Below are 19,255 nucleotides of genomic sequence, written 5' to 3' on the forward strand. Positions count from 1 at the left end.
AGAACAACATTTTTTGGCCATAAAGAGGACCCTTTGTTACATTAAAGGCACTTTCAATTAAGGTCTTCATTTATCTTCCTCTCCTGCTTCTAGTTTAGTTTCTTATCATAATATTAATTGGGCTGGTTGTCCTTCTACGCGTCGACCTACATCTAATCATTGTGTTTATTGGGTGATAATCTAATTTCTTGGTCCTCTAAAAGACAAGCCATTGTTTCTTAGTCTAATGCAGAAGTTGAGTATGGAAGCGTTTCTAATGTTGTTGCGGAGACTACTTTGATTTAAAATTTGTTGCTAGAACATCAATGTCCACTTCCTAAAGCAACTATTGTGTATTGTGATAATATTAGTGCCATTTACATGTCACATAATCCAGTTAACCAACAGTGTACTAAACATGTTGAGTCGGATATTCACTTTGTCCATGAGAAGGTCTCTGTAGGTCTTATTTCAATACGCTGATATTTTCACCAAAGGATCGCCTTTACCGTTATTCACTTCCTTCCGTTCCAGTCTTAACGTTTGTCCTTCTCCCACTTCGACTGCAGGGATGTATTAGGAAAATATTGTGTAAATATTTGGTTACTATGTTAGTTTCGATAACTACATTCATGTAAATATGGAAACCCTTATGGAGATGTATGTGTATGCATTATGGTGATAAAAAGAGAGCCGGTAGGGCAATACCATTCCTTCTATAATTAATTATAAAAACAATTGTTGACCAGTTATTTCAAAATCAAGTTAATAGTTAGAACAATAGAGAATTAATTGGCCTATAAAAGTCGAGATCTTAATTTTTAAAAATTTCATGTGACTTTAAGATAACCCATTTTTTAAATTAATTTTCCTTCTTCCTATGAGTTTGCACCATAACACTTAAAAATGTGAGATCTTTTTAAGTCCTATCGTACAAGCTCAAAGAGACAGAGGAAGTATAAGCAACTTAGACAATCGATTCTTACCTCATTTAGAGGACATATCATTTTCTAGACAAAAATCTTGAGTTTGATTCTCACCTGACTCTTCTTTTTCTTCGGTCTACCTGTATTTCAAAAAACCTAAACATCTAAACACACAATTCTTCTTTAATCCAAAATGAGATATCCTTAACCTATCCATTAGTTGCTTTGCTAAGGCTGGCATGTTAATGGCTAAGTGTCTAGTTAAACTAATTTATTCATTTGTTAAATTACACGGATACTTTGCGACGAAGCAATAGATTATATTCTAATAAGACATTTAGTAATCGGTATTAAGAGGTGATAATGAGGATGAATTATAGTTTTAAGTTTTAAAAAGAAATTGTTATGTCAATTTATGATAATAGAGCTCTTACCCTTAAACATGTGTTTTTTTGTTTGTGATTTTTCGTTACTATTTAATACTTTCTCCTATTCATTATTGTTGTTATATTTTTTTTTATACTATTTATTGATCACTTTTAATTTATATTTTGTTCGTAATCTATAAATTAAAACATTATAGAGTGGGATCTTGTCATCTTAATGTAATTTTATTAGTATCAAGTATTTATAATTTTAGGTTAAATAAGACATCAATAAGAGAAAGTGTTATATTATCAAGTGTAATGAATGATTATAGATTTTGTGTTAAAAAAATATGAAATGATTTAATTTGGATTGTCATGAATACAAAGAAGAAAGGTTAAGACATTGTAAGAAAATGAGAGCAACCTTTCCAAAGTAGTACTTCACTTTAAACTATATAGTGTAGTTGGTTTTAGAGTAGTGGGTTTAGCACAAACAATTAACAATATTTTCAGTCCATTTATTAAATTTTCCTCATTTTTATTTTTAACCATGACACACACTCTTTTTTAATTCAAATTCACACGTTTGACTTATCTCTTCATCACATCCATACATTTCTTTATCTTTTCAATAAAATATAACTTTTATCACTTTTATTCATTTTTTTAATTTTCACTTTATTTGTACTTGGAACTGTTGAGATTGTGACTTGAATTTGCACCTTGGCGTGTCATGTGGGTGTATGGGACGTAGGAGGTGTGCATGATGAAGAGTAGTGAGGTCATTATCTTGTAATGGATATCCTGCCACAATATTCGTTTAAGACAAGATCAAGCTGCTTCACGCCTTGAACTAGATAGTAAATGTTGTTGGTGAGGTGCTCGAAGGAGCTGATATTATGCTCAAACGAGCACTTCATTAGGTGGGGGCTATGTTTTACGCGATAGCTTCTGATTGTGGGCTTATTTTTTCCCCTTTGCTGTTGTAGGCCTTTGTCCCTATCATTGGCATATTACTCCTTTTGGGTGATGAAACTCTAACCATGGTTGATTTTACTCCTAAGGCCTAAACACAATATCCTACCTTCTTTTTCTCTCTTCAACTGGTTTAATACTCCATTGTATTGAGTTCTTGCAAACTCTATTGTTTCTGTACTTACACTAATGGAAAAGAACGTATCTGATGCTAATCATTTGCTGCGGTTTTTAATATACGCAGTAATAAATAGGAAAAAGAATTAGAAAAAAAATAGTCAACAAATGCTACGGTTTTGTATTTGCCCACAGCATATAACATCAACAAATGCTGCGGTTTTTTAAGTTGCCCACAGCATATACTGTTGCTAAAGAATTAAAGGTTGCGATTCCTTGTTAAACCGCAGCATATGACTTGTTTTTTTTTTTTCTTTCAAAATCCCGCCAGCAACATTAATATAATGTAGGGCAAAGCCTCGAAATTTTTTACACTTCTTGCATATTATTACCGTATTGTTCTTGAAAACAAGCATACAACTGTGTTCTTGAAAACCCACGTAAAATTCAACTTTCATCTTCAAAATCCCGCCAGCATTGTTCTTCGAAGACCCACATACAATTTCTTCAAGTTCTTCAAAAATTTCTTCAAAAACCCACGACATTTGCTATTCAATCTGTTCTTCGTGCTTCTTCTTCCATTCTTACCATTTATTTGCTTATTAAAGGTTAGCTTTCCTAAATTTTGATTTTTTATGTTTTGTTTCAAATTTATTGAATTCCACCTACATGTTTTTAGCTTGTTTTTTGAATGCATTTGTTAATGTTGTTTGTTAATGTTTTATTTGTTACTGTACTGAATTCTGAAGCTCTGCATTAATGAGTTGATGTTGTTTGTTAGTGTATTGAATTCTGATGTTCTGGTCCTAGGTTACGTCAATGATTTTGTTAGAGTTTTTTTTTTTCGTGAATGTAGTGTATTAAGTTCTCTTTGAATTCTGAGGGGTTGAATAAAATGATTTTGATATTGTTTGTTAGTGTATTATATTGAAGTATGAAGTATAGAATATATGTTTGGTTATATAGAATTTTATTGAATTCCACCTGCGTGTTTTTATCTTATTTTTCGAATGCATTTGTTAATGTTGTTTGTTAATGTTTTATTTGTTACTTTACTGAATTCTGTCTGAATTCTGATGCTCTGCATTAATGAGTTGATGTTGTTTGCTAGTGTATTGAATTTTGATGTTCTGATCCTAGGTTACTTCAATGAGTTTGTTAGTGTTTTCTTTTTTTTTTTCTTTTTTTTTTTGTGAATGTAGTGTATTAAGTTCCGTTTGAATTCTGAGGGGTTGAATCAAATGATTTTTATATTGTTTGTTAGTGTATTATATTGAAGTTTAAGGTATAGAATATATGTTTGGTTATATAGAATTAGAAGATGAAGTATACAATGTTAATTATTCTAAGTGATTTTATTTTATAACACAATGTTGCGCTTATATTTTTAGGGTTAAATTTGTTTGGTATAAATAAGTATCTATGTGTATTAATTTTGTTTTAAATTAATTAATCACGCTAATTAGGATGACAAAAGATCATTCTTGGATGTATGGAAGCATTGAATCGTCAGAATTTATTGATGGCGTATTACAATTTTGTAGTATTGCGGTTGAACATCAAGTTAGGAAGGGGGGAGTTGGTTTTTATTGCCCATGTGTCACTTGTAGCAATGTATCAAAAGTAGATAGTGTTGATATCCTTAGGGAACACATACTTCGACGTGGGTTTAGGCAATTATGTTTGGGTTTGGCATGGTGAGGAAGGAGTTTACAAAGATAAAAATGTTGTTGAGGACGTCCATAATGTGACTGATGTCAATGGGGATGTAGTAGATCATGTTGATGGGTATGAGACAGATGAAGAGAATGTCGATGAGGATGTGGATCGTGTTGATGAGATGATGGAGGGAGTCGAGGATGAGTTAGAAAAATTTGCTCGTGTTTTTGACTTGTTGACAGATGCTTCTCAAAAGCCTTTGTACCCTAGATGTACAAAGTTCACCAAACTAACAGCAATGTTGACAATTTTCAACATTAAGTCAAAGTTCAATTGTAGTGATGCTAGTTTCACAATGTTATTAGAAGCGTTAGGTGAGATGCTTCCTGAGGGAAATGAACTTCCAAAGTCGACATATTATGCCAAAAAGCTCATGTGTCCTTTCGGCTTAGAGTAACAGAAGATTCATGCATGTCCGAATGATTGTGTGTTGTATCGGAATGAAAACGAGAACTTAGAAAGAGTGTCTTAGGTGTGGGTTATTGCGCTACAATGCTAAAGGGGCTCGGGATGATAAAGGGCCTCTGGCTAAGGCATTGTCGTATCTTCCAATAATACCTAGATTCAAGCGCTTGTTTTCTACAAAGAAAGATGCGTTAAATTTGAGGTGGCATGCAGGGTGAAGAAAGGTCACTTGCTCACACATCCATCTGATTCTTTGAAGTGGAAGAGTATTGATAGGTTGCATAAAACTTTTGGGGATGAGGTTCGTAATTTAAGGCTCGGACTGTGTACGGATGGAATGAACCCATTCGAAAATCTTAGTTCTCAACATAGTACTTGGCCGGTACTGTTAGTGATCTATAATTTGCCACCTTGGTTGTGTATGAAGCGTAAGTACATTATGCTTTCGCTTCTTATCTCGGGTCCTAAACAACCTGGCAATGACATAGATGTATATCTTGCACCTCTCGTTGAGGATTTGAGAAAGATGTGGGATGTACGCGTTTCCGTGTTTGATGCATATGTTAATGAGGAGTTCACCTTGCGTGCAATGCTTTTTAAGTGTTTTTGGCACTTTTGCGCATAAAGTAGCTCAAACTTGGTTTGTTTTGCACGAAACTTGGCACACAACATTATTTGGTAAATATTATTGTGTTGAAGTGGTTAGAATAGAAAATCATAGTCATATGATAGAAATTACGTGTTAAGTTGCGATTTTATGGGTTTTTAAGCTTTTTTGGCACTTTCGCGCATAAAGTAGCTTAAACTTGGTTTGTTTCGAAACTTAGCACACAACACTATTTGGTATATATTATTGTTTTGAAGTGGTTAGTATTGAAAATCATAGTCATATGCTAGAAATTACGTGTTAAGTTGAGATTTTATATTTTTTAAGCTTTTTTGGCACTAACATCTATTTTCTCTTAGTGCTTTTGACAACCTTCTAATTCCGTTGATTGCGGCTACTACACTCTGAAATACATGGACGATATTCTAAAATCCGTGAAGGAGGTTGGAGTCGAAAATATAGATGCCATAAGTATTTGTTACGTTCTTAAATTATAATATATATATTTACTATATTATTGGTAAAATCTAATCTTTATTAATCTTTTAATTTTATATTATATTATAGGTTTTATACGATATTCCAAGGGAAACACGCCCTATCAGAAATGGAGAAATGCACGAATTAAAAGACAAGATTGCCGTGTATCTTGCTAATTTTTGTTCTTGGTAAATTGTAATTAGTTTAGATTTTTAGGACTTTAATGTATATATGTACATACATATTATTATATTATATATACGATCGAGAGTTTATTATTACAAAGAGATTATTGGTGATTATTTGTGATTATCATTGGATTATTGGATTAATCATTGTTTATTACATTGTACATTATTATTAGATTATTATTAGTATTAAATGAAAAAAGAAAAAAAATATATAATATATGCTGCGGGCAACCAAAAAACCGCAGCATATAGTCATACAAAGAGACCACTTGTAATTATTGTAGGCTCAAAGGAAATATTAAGAGGAATTTTTGGAAGATAAAATGAAACACTCTAATAATGATGAGATGTCTAAGGAGGAAATGTGCAATGCTAATGTTGGTTATGTGAACGATAGTGATGATAGTTGTCACACATGAGCACAAGGGTAAGAATGAGTGAATTCTTGACACCAAAATTTCTTTCCATATGACACTCGATAATATTTTCTTCTATACCTATGAAAGAATAGACGAAGGAAGTGTAACAATGGGCAAAAATGCAACTTGAAAGGTTGGTTGTGTTGGGAGTGTTAACGTTAAAATGTTTAATGGTACAGTTATGACTTTCACAGATGTGGGGCATGATCCGAGTCTAAATAAAAAGTTGATCTCCTTAGGTACTTTAGACAAGAATGAATGTATGATTAGTTGTGAAATTGGAGTGATAAAAGTCATTAGATCGTCAATAGTTGTGATGAAGGAGAACATGAATGAGATCTTGATGGTCTTTGTGGTTCTACTATCTATGGCTTGGTGAATGTCCCTAATAACACTATGTTTGACGATGAAACCTGCAATTGAGGTTGGTTCATGTGAGTGGAAGAGGTATGCATGGTGGTACGATCTTGAGTTCAACTACTACAAAGGTAAAGAAAATTTAATAGTTGATGCTTGAGCAGGAAAGCAAGTCATTTAGTGACTTATCTGATAAGTTTCAACGAGTTAGTACGAGAATTTTCTAAATTCATGTTGGAAGTTATTCAAAAAAGAGAAATTGGGACTAGATTGAGCGCTTTAACAGTTAAATATTTATTTTCCGATGAGATTTTGAGTATTCAAGTATGTCTCTAAATGCTTGACTTGGGAGAAGGTGAAGAGTGAGCATAAATGAGAAGTTTGATTACTCTAACCCTTGAAAGTTTTGATGTGAAATGGAACGACATCGCAATGGATTTTATTGGGGGCATACCTCATAATAAAGCATGTAATAATACTTGATGGGTTTTAGTTGATCGATAAACAAAGTGTGCATGATTCACTCCAATAAACTATAAATTGGAGATAGACTGATGTGCAAAGGCCATACATTAAGTGTGTGGTGTGTTTTTACAGAGTTCCTCATACAATATTCTAGAACAGAGATACGATATATCATATATTTTGAAGTCCTAAAAACAAGCCTAAAAAACCACCTTGTTATATAGTATTTCTTTTCATCCTATGACAGATTTTCGAACTTGAAGAAAAAAAATCACATAATAAAGATATGTTGCGAGCCATGGTCATGGATGGGCATGGATCTTGAGATGAATGTTAGACTTAGTTGAGTTTTCGTATAATAATATTTACAAAAGCTACCACACAGTTGGCCTCTTTTGAAACACTCTGTGGGAGGCGATATCAAAGTCCAATACATTGGGACGAATTCAATGAAGTAGTACTTTATGCCTTACGTTACTTAAGATGAAATATTTAGGGTTATAAGAAATAAGATGAAAAAGTTACTTTGGATTGAGAAATGTTGTTTGTTGATTTGAGACAACGATCGGTGAAATTCATAGTTAGGAATAAAGTTCTCTAGCGGGAAACTTTGATGCATGTTGTAGTTTGTTGTGAGTTAGAAAGTTGGCATATCGTTTTATGTTACCCAAATCTTTGAAAAAGGTGCATGACGTGTTCATGTTTTTCAACTAATATACTTCAGCTGCTTTACATATTTTGGACCTAAGACCGTTGAAATCTAAAGTATCAGAAGCAAAGATATTAGTATTGTAAAGCTCTGATGTCTAATCATAAGAGTGACAAGGCCTCTTGAGAGATGAAATCTTCAATGCGAGAAAATAACCTCGACTTTTACTAAGTTAGTGAGTTATAGGGATGTAACTTCTTTTAGGGGAATAGTAAGCGATAGGAAAAAACAATTTTATTTTATAATAATAATAAAAAATTAACAACAACAACAACAACAACAACAACAACAACAACAACAACAACAACAACAACAACAACAACAACAACAATAATAATAATAATAATAATAATAATAATAATAATAATAATAATAATAATAAATATTTCATATGGTAACCTTCAAGTATTGGATTTTTCATGTGGTATACAATATTTTTTTTTTAAATCCACATGGTCTTCCTTAGGTTTACCTAAATATAACTCAGTGACCTTTTTAGTAAAAAGAAGTTTGGAAAACATTAACTAATAGCATCCCCAACTGAGCAAAACACATTCCTTCTCCAGCCTCCATTGCTGCTCCATTTTCAGCGTTTTGAAAATTTATTATTTTTTATCATCTTCTCTCAATTCTCATCGCCAATTATCTTTACTCATTTTCCCTAATTTCTCTTAAGTATCTGTCATGGTATTATTTATCTAATTTACTTATTTATTTTTAAATCATTAATGTCATTTTACTTTAATGACCTTTGACTTTCCGGATTAACCTTGACTTTCGGTTAATGGGCCTTTGTCTGAATTTTCCATCTTCCTTGAATGGCCCATGGGCTAATTACCTCTGAATACGCTAACTCCTTTCTGGTAGATAACTTCCCGAAAACCCTAACCTCCCCTAAGGAAATAACCACCCAGTTGACTCAACTCTCCACTCTTCCCTCATCTTCTGGTTCTCCTTACTCTGTGCTAATAACCGCCCCCCATTGTCCATGACAATCCACCTTCTCCTAGGAAATAACCTCCTTTCTCACCTCTATAAATAGAGGCTAACATCAGAAAGGAAGATCCATCTGAAAAACCATCTACAAGAGCCTTGCTTGTTTTCTACTTCCATTTCAACTCCATTAGCCTACCGAAATTCTGTAGTCTCAGCTGCAACCTCCTACATTCAGTTTATAATCATTTACTACATATCGCCATATCCACGTTCTAACTTGAGCGTCGGAGGGGTTTTCCAGGAGATCACTCCCCGGACAAGGCTAACGTGCTGTTTTGCAGGAATTCAAGTCGCTTCCTTCCACGAGTCGCTGCTCTTGATAACACTTCCACTCACCGTATTTCAAGTGTTTTCCACTTCCTCGTTTCATCACCGAAACAGTTTGGCGCCGTCTGTGGGGAAAGAATAAGAAGTCATGGCTCCTAAGAAAAATCCGACTCAAACCGCCACCGTGCATAGCACAGATACAGACACTTCTGTAGGTCACGCTAATAATCAAGCCGTGACTCACCGTGATTTGGACATGCTAGCACGAAACCTCACTGCCGCTTTCTCTGAACAACTCCGCGCCGTCATAAATAATGCTCCTACTCAACAATAACGAGTATTAGAAGACATGGCGGATCAAATAAAAAACTTGCGGGAACGAATCGAACCCCACCAGGAGATACCAAAGTCTCACGAATCTCAAGATGGGAACTCGAGGACTTCCCACTCTAGTAAACGCAATAAGAAAAGGCGGGAGAGATCGAGAACCCGCACGAGTCTTAGCAGGAGTGATCCACAGGATGGAGTGTCCAAGACCGCCTCTCAAGATGCCCGAACATACCTAGAAAGCAAAAAGCAAAAGGCATCCGAAAGCGTCCAATCACTGGTGGATAGAAGGAGGCAAGAAAGGAAGAAGGCGCAGCTCGCAGGATCTAGCCATCCCACTACCACTCCTTCCGATAGACGCAATTACAATCTGTGGTGTGACTACCACAAAGAGCACGGCCATACTCTGGCCCAATGTCGCGAACTCAAACGTATCCTGCATCAACTGGCCGATGAGGGAAAGCTGTCCAGATTCCTCAACAGAAAGGACTATGATGCGGGAAGAGAAGCAGATAGGAGGCCATGGAATCAAAGACGCAGATCCCCCAGAAGGGATGAGGCCAGGCATGAAAGTTCCAACACACAAGGAACTATCAACGTAATTTTCGGAGGATACACTGAAGAATATCCTACCATTCGAGCCGCCAAGGATAGCGTCCATACTCTGCTGAAAGGACCACCAAAAACCGTATCAAAAGGACCGATCATGAGATTCGACGCCACTACCTCTCAACCACTGCAACAACCACACACCGATCCTCTAGTGGTCACCATCAAAATCGGGCAAATGAAGGTCAAGAGAGTACTGGTAGATACCGGAAGTACGGCCGACCTCATAACCATGGAGTGCCTCAGAAAAATGAAGTTCGAAGAAAAGCACTTGCAGCCTCTCGACAAACCATTGATCGGGTTTGGAGGTAGTCAGGTCATTCCACTAGGCATGATCATTCTACCCGTAAAGGTGGGGGAAAGAAACAAAAGCAGGGCCATGCCCGTACGATTCACGGTAGTGGATCTCACATTCCACTATAATGCCATCATGGGACTCCCGCTCATCAACAAGATAAAAGCCGCGATCTTTCCTCATCAACTCCTGTTGCAGTTCGAACAGGATGATGGTCAGGTGGGCGTCCTTAAAAGAGACCAAGTAACAACCCATCAATGCCTCGTGAACACCCTGAAGCGAGAAACATCCGCCACCCCCTCCAAGAGAAAGAGGGAAGAAGAATCTCCAACCGTCATGAGCGTGTATACAGACGGTCCCAACGCCCACGAAAAGCCTCACCCAGTGGATCGATATGAGGGGATGGAAATATTTGACGGGAAGCAGATCAAAATCGGAAAAGATCTTCCAGACGCAATCAAGAACGAGGTCGTGGCCACTATAGCTGATTTCCGCGATATCTTCGCATTTACCACGGAAGAGATGCCTGGTATACCAACAAGTGTCATGTGCCACAGACTTGACATAAAACCAGGTTACAAGCCCGTGAATCAAAAGTTGCGGCATCAAGGGAAGGAAAGAATAGATGCCGCCAAAATAGAAGTGGAAAAATTGCTGAAAGCTGGGTTTATCCGGGAATGCAAATATTCAGATTGTCTTTCCAACGTCGTCCTCGTAAAAAAATCCAATGGCAAGTGGAGGATGTGCGTTGACTTCACGGATCTAAACAAAGCATGCCCCAAAGATGACTATCCCCTCCCAAAGATAGATCATTTGGTAGATTCTACCGCGGGCCACGCTCTACTGAGCTTCATGGATGCTAATGCTGGTTACCATCAGATTCCCTTAGCCACAGAAGACCAGCCACACACAGCATTCATCACAAATACTGGAGTATATTGTTATAAAGTCATGCCCTTTGGGTTGAAAAATGCCGGAGCCACTTACCAAAGAATGGTTAACAAAGTTTTCCAGTCCCAGATCGGGCGAAACTTGGAGGTATACGTGGATGACATGATCACAAAAAGCAAACAGGCGTCCGGGCATGCCGCAGACTTACGGGAAACTTTCATGACCCTCCGAAAACACCAAATGCGACTCAATCCTGAGAAATGCGTGTTTGGGGTCACTGGAGGGAAGTGTCTTGGCTTTCTCGTGGATGAAAGGGGCATTGAAGCAAACCCCGAAAGGATTCGGGCAATCCAAGATATAAAATATCCCAGGTCCGTAAAAGAAGTACAGAAACTAACAGGGTGCCTAGCTGCCTTAGGGAGATTTCTATCCAAATCCGCGGATAAATGTTCTCCTTTCTTCAAAACTCTTAAGCAGAGCAAGTTCGAATGGACTAAGGAAGCCGAAGAATCTTTTGATCAGTTGAAGGACCACCTGTCATCACTGCCAAGATTAGTCTCACCTATCAACGGGGAAGGGCTCATCTTATATGTTTCGGTCTCCGAATATTCCCTGTCAGGAGTGCTAATCGCTGAAAGAGAAAAGCAGCAACTCCCTGTATACTACATAAGTCACGCCTTCCGAGGCTCAGAGGGAAACTATAGTGAAGTGGAGAAGGTCCTGTTCACAGTCGTGATGGCAAGTAGGAAATTGAAACCATACTTCCAATCCCATCAGATCATCGTACAGAGCGATCAACCTTTGAAAAAGATTCTAGAAGAGAAGAATAAATCAAGTCGCGTCACTGATTGGGCTAATCAACTTGCGAATTTCGGCATTGAATACGAACCTCGGACAGCAATCAAAGCGCAAGCCCTGGCTGACTTCATTGCTGAAAGTACTATCCCCCATCATCCTGAAACCGATCACGAATGGAAGTTGTATGTAGATGGATCCTTAACGCAATCAGCAAGTGGGGCTGGTCTCCTCATTGTGTCTTCCGCTGGGGTCCGTATGGAAAGGGCGGTCAGATTCGAGTTCGCGGCATCCAACAATGAGGCCGAATACGAAGCATTACTGATGGGGTTGAAAATCTACTACGAGGCAGGGGCTAAAGTACTGTCCGCATTTTCTGATTCCCAACTAATAGTTGGACAAGTTAATGGGGAATTTGAAGCCAAAGATGACAGCATGAAAATGTACTTACAGCAAGTAAAGGGATTTGTTCAAAAGTTCGACAAGTTCACGTTGATCCACATCCCGAAATCCCAAAATGCACAAGCCGATTCTCTAGCGAAACTCGCCAGCTTGGCAGAAACATCCGCGGCTCGTGACATCATCTGGGAAGTACTTCCGAACCCCAGTATCAACCACATGGTGAACACCGTTGACAGATCAGAGACATGGATGGAACCCTACATCGAATTTTTGCAAAACTAGACGCTTCCCCAGGATGAAAATCAAGAAAAAGTACTCCAGAAGAAGGCTAGATGGTTCGAGCTCCACGAGGGAACACTCTATAAAAAGTCGTATACTCATCCCCTCTTAAAATGTGTTTCTCCTGAAAAAGGAAATTACATTCTTCGTGAGATACACGAAGGCGGATGCGGTGTACATCAGGGTGTTCGAACTGTCATTGGAAAAGTTCTCAGAAGCGGATATTATTGGCCTTCACTCCTAGAAGACGCGGAAAAATTGATCAAACGGTGTCCCGAATGTCAGTACCACTCAAAGATAGAAAGGAAGCCCTCAAATTACTTGACCACCATGCAAGCCGTTCTGCCTTTCGACAAGTGGGGTATAGATCTCATTAGCCCCTTTCCACCAGCAAAGGGGCAACGCAAGTTCATCATTGTGGCTATTGATTACTTCACCAAGTATGTAGAAGCGGAGGCTCTTAGCTCAATCACAGACAAGCAAGTCTATCAGTTTATATGGCGAAATATCATCACAAGATACGGTATTCCTCGTGTGATCATCACTGACAATGGGAGACAATTTATCAGCAGGAACACTACACAATACTGTGACAGATTTGGCATTCAAATCCGATTCAGCTCCGTGTCTCGGCCACAAACAAATGGGCAAGTTGAATCAGCAAACAAGGAGATCCTGAACGGTATCAAAAAGAAGATAGAGAGGGTTAAAGGTACTTGGGACGAAGAACTACCCGACATTCTATGGGCAAGCCGAACAACCGTCAAAGAAGCAACGGGGCATACCCCATTCTCTTTGGTATATGGATCTGAAGCAGTGCTTCCAGTAGAGATAGGCATACCATCCACAAGGGTCACCTACTACTCACACGACGAAAATGAACAGAGGAAAAGGGAGAACTTGGATCTGCTTCCAGAAACACGGGGGAACGCATTATTAAGGTCCATGGCCCAGAAGCAAAAAATGGTTCGCAACTTCAACCGGATCGTCAAAACCAAACATATTCATGTGGGGGACTATGTCCTACGCAAAGTCGAGGCCACAGGGAAAATCGTAGAAAAAGGGAAGCTTGGAGCCAACTGGGATGGTCCGTTCAAAATCGTCCGTGTCATCAAACCTGGAACATTTGAACTGGAAGACATGAAAGGAAAGAAGCTACCCCGCCCATGGAATGGAGATCATTTGAAAAAGTACTTCATTTAATAAGATTCGCAAGAAGCCAGTCTGATCATTAATGTCATCACAAGTTCGTCCCGCGGCATTATCACATTGTTCAGAATCAGTTGTATTTCATCCCGCGGCATGAGTCGCGTTGTCTACATTTTTCAATAATAATCGAGAGTTCATTTTTCAAAGACTTATCCGGCTCTAAAAAGTATTCAGTTATATTTTACTTCTTCTGGTAATATTGTAAATCTTATAAAATTCAGTTGTTTCCGTAAGTCGGACCCCTTGAAAGGGGTCCCATATCCAAATTAACTCCAAGTCATCACGAATCCGGGACATCGACAAGTCGGACCCCTAGATTGGGGTCCCAAATTTCAAAATCATTCTAAGAAAATCGCTAAGATGTTTCCTAACCGGGACATCGACAAGTCGGAGCCCCAGATTGGGGTCCCAAATTTCAAAATCATTCTAAGTAAATCGCTAAGATGTTTCCTAACCGGGACATCGACAAGTCGGACCCCCAGATTGGGGTCCCAAATTTGAAAATCATTCTAAGTAAATCGCTAAGATGTTTCCTAACCGGGACATCGACAAGTCGGACCCCTAGATTGGGGTCCCAAATTTCAAAATCATTCTAAGTAAATCGCTAAGATGTTTCCTAACCGGGACATCGACAAGTCGGACCCCCAGATTGGGGTTCCAAATTTCAAAATTATTCTAAGTAAATCGCTAAGATGTTTCCTAACCGGGACATCGACAAGTCGGACCCCTAGATTGGGGTCCCAAATTTCAAAATCATTCTAAGTAAATCGCTAAGATGTTTCCTAATCGGGACATCGACAAGTCGGACCCCTAGATTGGGGTCCCAAATTTCAAAATCATTCTAAGTAAATCGCTAAGATGTTTTCTAACCGGGACATCGACAAGTCGGACCCCCAGATTGGGGTCCCAAATTTCAAAATCATTCAAGTAAATCGCTAAGATGTTTCCTAACCGGGACATCGACAAGTCGGACCCTTAGATTGGGGCCCCAAGTTCAAAATACTTCCAAGTAAAAATCTCACTTAATGTTTCCTAAACGGGATATCGACAAGTCGGACCCTTAGATTGAGGTCTCAAATTCAAAATGATCCTAAGCAAATATTTAGTTTGATGTTGCCTGTCCGCCACGTCGATGAGTCGGACTCTCAGATGGGGGTCCTAAGTTCAAAAGTTAGAGAGGTAAATCTTCAAGTCACCCAGCCGTGACGTGGATAAGTCAGACCCTTAGAAGGGGGTCCAAAATAAAAAATTTGTCAAGTAAACTTAAAATTTTGACCGCGGCACCCCCCACTTCTTGAAGGAGTCCGCGAACTAAGACTCGAACCAAAGAAATACAATCTTGGAAAAGTTGAGATCAAAAGAGGCAGTATCAGTGATAGAAGTGTCATTCAAAATATATACATGTAACGATTAGAATTACAAAAACCAATCAGAAATGTCAAGTTTAAACTACAATTACAAAATAATTAAACATCATCCAAAAAGGCATCAACATCCTCCTCGGTGTCCTGGGCCGGCAACGGAGGAGATTCGGCTGCCCCCTCTTCAAGACTTGGAGTGAAGCTCACAAAATCTTTAACATTGAAGGGCTCCACTTCAATCTTGGATAGCTTCTTGGACAAGCCTTGGAGGTTTCTTCCTTCATCGATAAGGAGATTTGACAAGTCTAAGCATAAACTCTCCAGTTGAGAAAGCGCCAAGCTCTCGGGGGTGCCCGAGGCCGAAGGAAGGGAGAGTGTTAACTTATCCAGATCAAGGCATAGAGCCTCCTTCTCAGCCGCGACATCAACCCTCTCCGACCAAGCCCTCGCCTCTTCCACGTCCCAGTTGGGGTCCACCAGTACCGCCGACTCCCGTTCCAAAATTGGAGCTAAGTTGGCCAAAGCTTCGTCCCCCTTGTGATTTGCCTTTTGTTTGAGGGAATGGAAGTCAACGCCTAACTCCGCGGCAGCCAGACGGTACCTCTCTTCAGTAATCGTGGACCCCGTGCCCACCATCTAGGCATGGCCACGGTCCGGGTTGGTCCGGTTCCGTTCCGGTTCCATCCGGTTCCGGTTCCATTTGGAACCTGTCGCGAACGGTTCCGGTTCCGGGCGGTTCCAAACGGTTCCTTGGCGGTTCATGAGGCGGTTCCGGCGATTCCAACTCACGGGACGGGCGGGTCGGACCATCGGTTCCATTTTTTTTTTCTTTAAATATTTGTGTAATAAAAAAATACTATAATATCGCGGACGTACCTTTGATGATTACTTGATTATTAGCGAAATTCATTGCATGTCAAGTTGTCATCGTTATTGAAATATTTACTAAAAAGAATGGAAAAAAATAAATTAATAAGAAACGAATCAATGATAATGTCGATAAAGATGATTAATAAAAAAAGAGGGAGAAAATGGACTTGAACCTAGTACCCAAAGGAATACTAAGCTGCCTACGTATCCCGAAGGAATCAAAGCCCACGTAGTTCTTTGTCATACCTTTTATTTATAGTTGTTGAATGTTGATTTATCGTTGTCGCTTGTCGGATTGATCCTAATCGTCCTCGTCATCATCATGTGGTTGGTTAGATGCTTCCGCTGACTCTCCTCCTGACGATGATGCAGATGTATCCATCATCATCCATGGATCATCATCGTCGTCTTGATCATCATCATTCCTTAGTCCTTGTGTTCGAATCTCCGCTTGATCCCAATCTTTCTTGCAAACACATATTTGAATACTATGTGGAGCAAGACGAGATCTCTTTTCGTCCAAAACTCTTCTACCTGCACTAAAAGCAGACTCCGACGCAATTGTTGACGCAGGAATTGCAAGGATATTCTTTGCAATTCTCGATAAAATGGGAAATTTTACAGATTTTTCTTTCCACCACTCCAAAATATTATAGATACTTTCGTCTATTTCAAAGTGGTGTTTAAGATAACTATCTAGTTCTAAATATGAGGTCGAGGAAGAAGAAGATGATCCTACAAAACTATCATCTTGACTCATTATGTTAGCTATTACCGAATTATAGTAAGAGGGACGTGCTGAAACGCTAGCACGCCTAGACATATCGCGTTTCGGGTTATATACACTAGCGTAAAAATCATAGAGTTCTGGTAAATATTTTTTACATGTTCCTACATAATTATGTACATCAGTAGACGGGCGATCTAATGATTGGTAATAAAATCCTATTACTTTAGTAAGGACCTCAGTTTTAAAACGTGGGTCCAAAATGGTTGGGAATCCATAAATATAAGGAAAATCGGTAAAATATGTCTTCCATTTTTCCATCATATCTGCAAGAATCGGCCTCAAATTTGGGTTAATATCATCATGTGTATATTTAAGGAGATGATAAAAAATAGTAATACATTCACTTATTACTAAGTGAACGTTCGGTTCATAAACATAAGAAAAAATCTTAGTCGCGTGGTCATACGCTTCTAATATGTTATGTACACCTATAGCTAACTCCCAAGTGTCATCAGCTATGTAACTATCTGTACACTCACTATATAGTTGTGTTATTACTAGACGATAAGCAATCGCCTTTCTTAATAAATCGTTGGTTGAGCCCCAACGTGTAGGAGTATCTAATGACCAATACACTTTTTTAAGTTGATATTGGTCACATAATTGTTTATATCGTCTTTTTATCTTTCCGATCCTAAGCCACTTCACTATATCCCTAATTGGTTCTAATAAATCACTTAATTGTTTTATGCCTGCTTGGCAAGATAAGTTAACTATATGCGCACAACAACGTATGTGTAATAAGCTACCCCCAAGGATTAAACTAAAAGCAGGTTCGTTATACAAAAGTTCTATACATTTAATGTTCGCGGTTGCATTATCAGTTGAACAACAAAATATTTTATCTAATAAGTTCCATTCTCTACATATCTACTAATCTATATTTTATGTTTTCACCGGTATGTCTTTCTCGCATTGTCTCAAAAGCAACTATTCTTTTTTGAATAATCCAATTTTGATCTATCCAATGTTCTGTTACACACATATAAGGTTCTAAATGTGGGGGAGCAGACCAAATGTCAGTTGTTATGCTAACCCTACCATTAAAAGATTTAAACATTTCAACTAATTCATAGCGCATTGATTCGTATAATTTAATTATGCGTCTTTTAAGAGTGCTCCTAGGGATTGCTCTATATTGTGGTTGCCCTACTTTCACCGTGGTTAAAAGGCAATTCATCACAAATTACATACCTAGAAAATTCATCAATCATATCATTACGATTATATCTAAAAGGCATACCTGTGATGGGAATGTCCCATTATGTCTGTCGGCTTCCACTTGTGATCCCGCTGCCGCTTGCTGCATGAGTTTCTTTTGTGATTCCATGCTTCTTTGCCAAATGTTTGTTAAAAGATCCCATACCACCACCTAACACGTATTCACAAAACACAATAAATAAATGTTTATAAAATATGAATATATAATGTATCAATGTATTATGTATGTCAGTATGTATAAAAAACTTAAAAAGTATTTACCTCTGGCGAAACTGTATGAAACTAAGGGCTTTACTCCTTGACTTTCACAAATTTGACAAGTGCATAAGAAAATATCTGGATTCTCGGTTGGTTCTTTTGTGAAATACGACCACACATGTGAAACAGCTCTACCACTAGGAGGTGGCATTGCCGGAAAAGGTTGTCTTACTGGTTCATCTTCATCTAAATAAATAATTTAAAATTATAAAACTATAATTAAATAAATAAATAATTTAAAGTTTAATTAATTTGAAGAATAAAATTATAAAACTAACCGATAGTTTGGAAATTGACTTGTTTACCACGAGCTTGTCGTTGTTGTTGTTGTTCTCCTTGTTCTTCATGTGATCTTGTTGATGACTGTCGAGATATATTTATCCCAATTGGGGTCGTTGGTTCCTCTTCTTGTTCTTCTTCTTCATCAATTTGTATTTCTCTTTCCACTTCTTCTGCATAATTATGTAACTCCGGGTCGTACCCTTCCGGATAATTATGTTCATAATTATAATTACTAATGGAAGGTGTTGTTGATACCGACGGAGTAGAAGTGGCCTTTCTTTTGGACGAATTGGAACCTCCCAATGATTTTGCCACTTTAGTAACTTTTTTTGTGGCTTTTTTCAAAAATGAAGACATGATTGATAATATTGAAGTAATAATAGAAATATAGAATTAAGAAATAAATAAATAATTAATTATGTAACTAACTAAATTAATAAATAATTAAAAGACTAATTATTTCATTAAGAGAATAATTGCGTAATTAAAGAATTAAGTAGAGAGAGTAGGAGAAGAGATGAGTTGTGAATGAAAATGATTGAAATTGATGAGTATTTATAATGAAAAATGCAACGGCTAGTTCAACGGTCATAAACGGTAACTTTTGGCGAACCGGTTCCATGGAACCGGTGGGCCGGTTCAACCGGACTGGTCCCGGTTTCGGTTCCACGGAACTGTTGAGCCGG

At 38.1% G+C, this 19,255-nt stretch overlaps 1 protein-coding gene across 1 annotated transcript; it reads right to left on the reverse strand.

Annotated features, from left to right (window-relative positions):
• Positions 1 to 18,179: 18,179 nt before the first annotated feature.
• On the reverse strand, positions 18,180 to 18,980 carry LOC130826845 (uncharacterized). Its single transcript, XM_057692443.1, has 2 exons — positions 18,566 to 18,980; positions 18,180 to 18,473 (listed from the first exon to the last, which is right to left on the reverse strand). Exons 1-2 carry the CDS (start codon positions 18,924 to 18,926, stop codon positions 18,241 to 18,243), a joined length of 594 nt encoding a protein of 197 aa, XP_057548426.1. The 5' UTR covers positions 18,927 to 18,980; the 3' UTR covers positions 18,180 to 18,240.
• Positions 18,981 to 19,255: the final 275 nt, after the last annotated feature.

This window comes from Amaranthus tricolor, chromosome 11 (assembly GCF_026212465.1).
Source record: "Amaranthus tricolor cultivar Red isolate AtriRed21 chromosome 11, ASM2621246v1, whole genome shotgun sequence".
Lineage (NCBI taxonomy): Eukaryota > Viridiplantae > Streptophyta > Magnoliopsida > Caryophyllales > Amaranthaceae > Amaranthus > Amaranthus tricolor.

Excerpts from the sequence above, each read along its gene's own strand:
- LOC130826845 (XM_057692443.1), bottom strand. The coding sequence starts at position 18,926 with ATGTCTTCATTTTTGAAAAAAGCCACAAAAAAAGTTACTAAAGTGGCA. Across the intron at positions 18,474-18,565 it reads AGTCAATTTCCAAACTATCG|ATGAAGATGAACCAGTAAGA; the intron begins GTTAGTTTTATA and ends TTATTTATTTAG.